Source organism: Pelophylax lessonae, assembly GCF_965119305.1.
Source record: "Pelophylax lessonae genome assembly, chromosome: 3".
Classification (NCBI taxonomy): Eukaryota; Metazoa; Chordata; class Amphibia; order Anura; family Ranidae; genus Pelophylax; species Pelophylax lessonae.
In genome coordinates this window covers 166,638,110-166,644,750 of record NC_138770.1, presented here as the reverse complement: position 1 = coordinate 166,644,750, position 6,641 = coordinate 166,638,110, and the positions used below count along the sequence as shown (strand labels likewise).

The 6,641-nt window shown below is 42.3% G+C and overlaps 1 protein-coding gene across 1 annotated transcript; it reads left to right on the top strand.

The window, feature by feature from the left end:
- Nucleotides 1-3,445: 3,445 nt before the first annotated feature.
- Nucleotides 3,446-4,045, top strand: LOC309551386 (calcium-regulated heat stable protein 1-like). Its single transcript, XM_082251959.1, has one exon. The coding sequence runs from the start codon at nt 3,515-3,517 to the stop codon at nt 3,968-3,970; it is 456 nt and encodes a 151-aa protein (XP_082108085.1). The 5' UTR covers nt 3,446-3,514; the 3' UTR covers nt 3,971-4,045.
- Nucleotides 4,046-6,641: the final 2,596 nt, after the last annotated feature.

Sequence of the window (6,641 nt, the reverse complement as noted above, 5' to 3'; positions counted from 1 at the left end):
AGAGAGGGAGAAAGGCAGGCGGCTAATGTAAACAAGCCGCCTGTCATTCTCCCCTGTGTAAAAATGGAGATCAGACGGTTCTACTATGTAGAACCGTTGATCTCTGTTTTTACAATAGTAGACATGTCCCATCACAGTTATAAACACGCCCCTAGGACACACTTAACCCCTCCCTCTCCAATACAGTTAACCCTTCCCTGCCAGTGTCATTTTTACAGTAACAGTGCATATGTATAGCACTGATTACTGCAGTAATGTCACTGATAACCCCAAAAGTGTCAAAAATGTCAGTCAAGGGTCCGATCTGTCCGCCGCAATGTCGCAGTACCGCAAAAAAAAACGCAGATCGCCGCCATTACTCGTTAAAAAAAAAAAAACACCAAAAATGACAAAAATCTTTCCCTTTGTTAGTAAACGCGATAACTTTTGCGCAAACCAATCAAAATACGCTTTTTGCAATTTTTTTTACCAAACATATGTAGCATAAAACTAATTGGCCGAAAATTTTAAAAAATTTTGAATTTTACATTTTTTGTTTTGGGAATTTCATATAAAAAAATGTGAAAAATATTGTTATTTTTGCAAAATTTACGCTCTTTTTTTGTTTATAGCGCATGATCCAAAAATCGCACAGGTGATCAAATACCACCAAAAGAAAGCTCTGTTTGTGGTAAAAAAAGGACACCAAATTAGTTTAGGTACAGCGTCGCACGACCGCGCAATTGTCCATTAAAGTCACACAGTAAAAAATCGCAAAAAACCCCCTGGTCAGGAAGGGGGTAAAATCTTCCGGGGCTTAAGTGGTTAAAAGTCAGCAGCTACACTTTTTGTAGCAGCTGACTTTTAATAAACACAGAAAAGGCTGGAACACCACTGTAACTAGTGGTTAAAAAAATCCTGGAGTTTGGACTTTCCCCTTTATGACTTCCTAATTGTTTATAGCAGATTTAACTGAATGGATTGTGTACAGAAATCAGCACAGTTACACTTTAAATGTAATCACAGCTGAAACGTTTGTAAATTCATTCAACTCAAGTATTTAGGATGATTTAAATTGTCAGAAAGAGCTTTTTAACCACTTCCCGACCGACCGCCGCAGTTATAGTTCAGCAGGGCGGCCCTCCTGCCCGAACCAACGTAGGTATACGTCGGTCGCGCGCCTGCAGCTAGGGGGCGAGCAAGCACCGCAGGCAGCGCGTTCCCGCCCCCTCTCGGCAGCGGGGACTCCGATGCATGGGTCAGGCGGCTCCGATTGTCAAAAATGTCAGTCAGGAGTCCGATCTGTCCCCCGCAATGTCGCAGTCTTGCAAAAAATCGCAAAAAAAAAAATAATAATAATGACATAAATCTTTGCCGTAGTTAATAGACGCGATAACTTTTGTGCAAACCAATCAAAATACGCTTATTGACATTTTTTTTTTTTTTTACCAAAAATATGTAGCAGAAAACAAATTGGCCTAAAATGTTAAAAAAAATTTGATTTTAATTTTTTTTTTTTGGGGGGGGGGAATGTTATATAGCAGAATGTGAAAAATATTGTTTTTTTTTTTTTTTCAGAATTGTCGCTCTTTTTTTGTTTATAGCGCAAAAAATAAATTTTTTTTTAAAATACCACCAAAAGAAAGCTCTATTTCTGGGAAAAAAGGACGTCAATTATATTTGGGTACAGCGTCGCACGACTGCGCAATTGTCCATTAAAATAATGCAGTGCCGAATCGCAAAATATGGCCTGGTAATTAAGGGGGAAAATCTTCCGGTTCAGAAGGGGTTAGACTGAGGTATCTGTATCAGGAATAGTCTCTGGATAGGGATTATTTAGCTTTTGTCTCACATCTTGCAAACACAATATTAGTTATTACTGTTTATTCAGTTCTTATGTATAAATGTCAATTCACACAGCTAAAGCAGAACTAAACTCTTACAATAGAATACTGAGCTTTGTAAAGCACTGTAACAGGATTGCATTATTTTGTAATAAAAAAATCCAGTTTTCCCTTACGTTCTTCATGTTCCTTATCATGCAATATTTATATGAACTTGCTGTGGACATGTACGAGCTCCAGTAGCGGCTAAACATCACAGATTTAGGGCTCATTCAGATGGGTGCTGATACCCATTCTTTATTCTGAACTTCTGTTTTCTGCGTCTGCAGCTGCTCAGAGCTGCGGGCAGGCAGCCTTTAGAAGTAGATGCAGACGCAGCGGTTGCCATATGTCAAAATTTAACATGAATGAAGGAGCAGGTGCATGGATCTGAACACAGACAGTGCAATCAGATCTGTGTCTGTGCATCCCCTTCTATAAGCTATAAAATATTTAAAAAACGTGCAGCGCTAAAAAAATTGTAAAAGTGCAAAAATGCAATGAAACTAAAATTCCATTTCTCAGCCCAATTATTCTATAAATATATATATAAAAATGTTCTCACTTTTATCATTTTAGCACTGCAAATCTTTATATTTTATTTCTTGTTACTGTGGGTGATTAACAGAGTGTGCTGGCTGGCTTTTGATTTATTTTTATTTGTTTGGGTTGCGTGGTGACATTTTTACATACTATATTTTTTCACTGTTATAGGCTGTCTGCACGCAGCTCTGAGGCAGGTACCAATGCAAAAACAAAGGCTCAACGCGCAGGATGGATGTCAAAGCCCATCTGAATGAGCCTTTACTGTGGTGAATACAGCATAATGTGCCAGCACATTGTACATGGACTTGGCTGCTTGTAGGTCAACTCAGGAGCACTAATTCAAAGCAGGATGTTTGAAAGTAAAAGATTCAAAATTTTACCAATTATGAAAATGTATGCAACAACATATTTGGTTTAGGTTGTTGAGATTTGGTAGTCTTTGTTAGTTTGGTGCCTAACATGTGGCCTGCCACCTGCCAGAGCTCACCATGTGGCCCGGGCTGCTCTTGACCTCAGATCAGATCTGCAGCACAGTGAGCAGCACACTGAGTGCCAGCAGCTCCTGGCTGTGATGCTTAAGGGCCCTTTCACACGGGCGCTCCGTATGTCCGCAAATCATCCTATTTTTTTGCGGATGATTTACGGACATAATGTAAGTCAATGGCATTGCGGATGTCAGCGGAATACCATCCGCTGACATCCGATTTTCTTTCTTTCAGTTCTGTTCCGTTTTTTGGAACGGAACAGAACCCTATTTTTCCTCCGTTCAAAAAACGGAAAGGAAGCAAAATCGGATGTCAGCGTTGTCATCCGCTGACATCCGCAATGCCCATAGACTTACATTATGTCCGTATATCATCCGCAAACGGATGGGATGATATGCGGACATACGGAGCGGATGACACAAGTGTTATCCACTCCGTGAAAAAAAAAAAAGTGCCGGAGCGGATCGCAATGCGGTCCGCTCGTGTGAAAGAGCCCTTAAGCTGATTTTCTTCCACTTACTAGACAATGTAAATTAATAAGGCCCCTTTGAGGTATCAGTAGTCGGTGAGGCGTTAGCGCGCTCAGCATCTTCCCTCAGCAGCTGAAAATAGGCAACAGAAATGTCATCTCCATCTAACTCGCCTGTGAGTGCCCCGTCCAACGATTCTCCGGTATCTCCTCAGTCTCCAAACACCCTCAATTTACCAGATTCTCGCCGTACTAGAGATCGCTCTCCATCTCCAATGCGAGGCCACCTCATTCCCAGCCCACTTCCAACTAGACGTACAAGAACATTTTCTGCCACGGCAAGAGCATCTGAAGGACCAGTCTACAAATGCTTCTCCCGCTTTAAGGGACATGGTTTTATTACACCTCAAGATGGAGGGCCTGATGTATTTTTACATATCTCTGATATTGAAGCAGAATATGTTCCTGTAGAAGGAGATGAGGTCACATTCAAGCTTTGCTCAATTCCACCAAAAAATGAGAAACGTCAAGCTGTAGAAGTTGTGATCACCCATTTAGCCGCAGGAACAAAGCATGAGACGTGGTCTGGACATATCATCGATTCCTAAATGTTTCACCAACATCAACTGCTATTAACATGCCTTAGATTTTTTATTTTGTTACTATTGTTTAACATCATAGGTTACTGCATAAAGTGGCCACTGCTAAATGAAAGGAATATAGTTGAGTAATTTATATCTTTAATGCCATTCCATTTCTGATTTGTAAAACCAGATCTAAGGAACTACTATTGAATTTCACCTCAGTTACAATAAGCCTTTTTGCTCGTTATTTGCCAGGGGCTTATCTAATTCAATATTTTTTATCTGGGCACTATATGTGGTTGCATATCTCTTCTTCACTTGATACCTACTTGCATCTTTGCAAGGGACTAAAATATATTTTAGTACTGTGGATTTGTTTTCACTGAATGTTCTAAATAAACAACAAATATCTCTGAACCATAAAAAAAAAAAATAAATAAGGCCCCTTTCACACATGCTGTCCATTTGTCCGTTTTTCATTCATTAGTTGACGGATGAAGAAACGGACATCAATGCATTCCTATGCAAAAATGGATGTAAATGAATGATCATTCATTTACATCCGCTTCCATCAACATCCATTTTTTTTGAACGGATGAAAGCCCTATTTTTCATCCATTAAAAAAAAAAAAAAACGGATCGGATGAAAAACGGATGAAAACGAATGACAACGGATGAAAAATGAATGACAACGGATGAAAAACTAATGACTCAGGCCCCTTTCACACGACTCTGTTCCGTCGACGGAGCCCTGCTGCTCAGCGGGGGATCGGCGGATCTCTGTGTGCAGAGACGGAGGTGTCAGATCCCCGCTCTCCTCTATGGGGGAATTGGATGAGAACGGACTGCCTGTCCGTTCTCATCCGATCCGATCCGCCAGACGGATGGAAAATAGGGTTTCCATCTGTCCAGATTTGACGGACAGGATGTCAGTGGATATGTCTCCGCTGACATCCGATGCCCCATAGAGATGCATGGGGCATCCGTTCAGATCCGCTTGAAAAACTGACAGGTGAATCTGAATGGTCCGCAAGTGTGAAAGGGGCCTAAGGATGAAAAACTGATGACAAAGGATGAAAAACGGATGAAATACTAATGTTGACTGAAAAAACTGATGACAAAAAAACATGACTGAACTGATGAAATTAACGGTCGTATGTGTGAAAGGAGCCTAAGGCTTCTTTCACACGGTTCGCCTCCGCAGGCGGATCCGTGTTGCTCAGCGGGGATCGATCCGCGATCCCCGCTGAGCCGGGCGGATGACAGCTCCGTCTCCGCTTGCAGAGCGGAGAGGGAGGTGTCTCAGCCCCCGCTGCCCTCTATGGGGGATCGGAGGAGAGCGGACCGCTTGTCCGCTCTCATCAGATCTGCTCCGCTCCGATTACTGAACGGATGGAAAAATAGGGTTTCCATCCGTTCAGATTTCAGCACAGGATCGGATGCGGATGGCAGCGGGTGTCAGCGGAGGTGACCTCCGCTGACACCCGCTGCCCCATAGAGCTGCATGGAGGATCCGATCAGATCCGCCTAAAAAACTGACAGGCGGATCTGATCGGACCGCCCGTGTGAAAGAGCCCTAAGGGCTCTTTCACACGGGCGTTCCGTATGTCCGTTTTTCATCCCATCCGTTTGCGGATGAAAAACGGACATAATGTATCTCTTTGTAAATATGGATGTCATCGGATGATCATCCTCTGACATCCGTTTTTTGTCAGTTCAGTTCAGTTCAGTTCAGTTTTTTTGAACGGAGGAGAACCCTATTTTTTCTTCCTTTCAAAAAACGGAACGGAAGCAAAAACGGATGTCAGTGGTGTCATCCGCAGACATCCGTATTTACATAGACATGCATTATGTCAGTTTTTCATCCGCAAACGGATGGGATGAAAAACGGACATACGGACCGGATGACACAAGTGTCATCCGTGTCCGTTACAAAAAAAAAGGACCTGATCGGGCAAAAAAAAAGGAACGCCCGTGTGAAAGAGCCCTAAAGCAACTTGTAGCACCTGGATGCAATTCTTATGTACACTCTTCTCCTCTCCCTTATGGGGATCCACTTACCAGACAGTGTTGACCCCTAAATTAATAGGTAGGTCTATTCTCTCATGAAATTTCTTCATACACCAGAGAGTTTAATCCTCCACAAGACTCCACAATCTCTTCCAACCTCAACAATTCCAACAATATAAGTACATAAAGTTTAGGTAACACAGAAGAGAGACCATCATAGTTCTAAACTGTATTTATTCATTTAAAATATACACTATATTACCAAAAGTAATGGGACGCCTGCTTTTACATGCACATGAACTTTAATAGCATCCTAGTCTTAGTCTGTAGGGCTCAATATTGAGTTGACCCACCCTTTGCAGCTATAACAGCTTCAACTCTTCTGGGAAGGCTGTCCACAAGGTTTAGGAGTGTGTCTATGGGAATGTTTGACCATTCTTCCAGAAGTGCATTTTTGAGGTCAGGCACTGATGTGGCCTGGCTCGCAGTCTCCGCACTAATTCATCCCAAAGGTGTTCTATCGGGTTGAGGTCAGGCCAACCAAGTTCCTTCACCCCAAACTCCCTTATCCATGTTTTTATGGACCTTGTTTGTGCACTGATGCGCAGTCATGCTGGAACCGGAAGGGACCATCCCCAAACAGTTTCCACAAAGTTGGGAGCATGAAATTGTCCAAAATGTCTTG

Excerpts from the sequence above, each read along its gene's own strand:
- LOC309551386 (XM_082251959.1), top strand. The coding sequence starts at position 3,515 with ATGTCATCTCCATCTAACTCGCCTGTGAGTGCCCCGTCCAACGATTCT.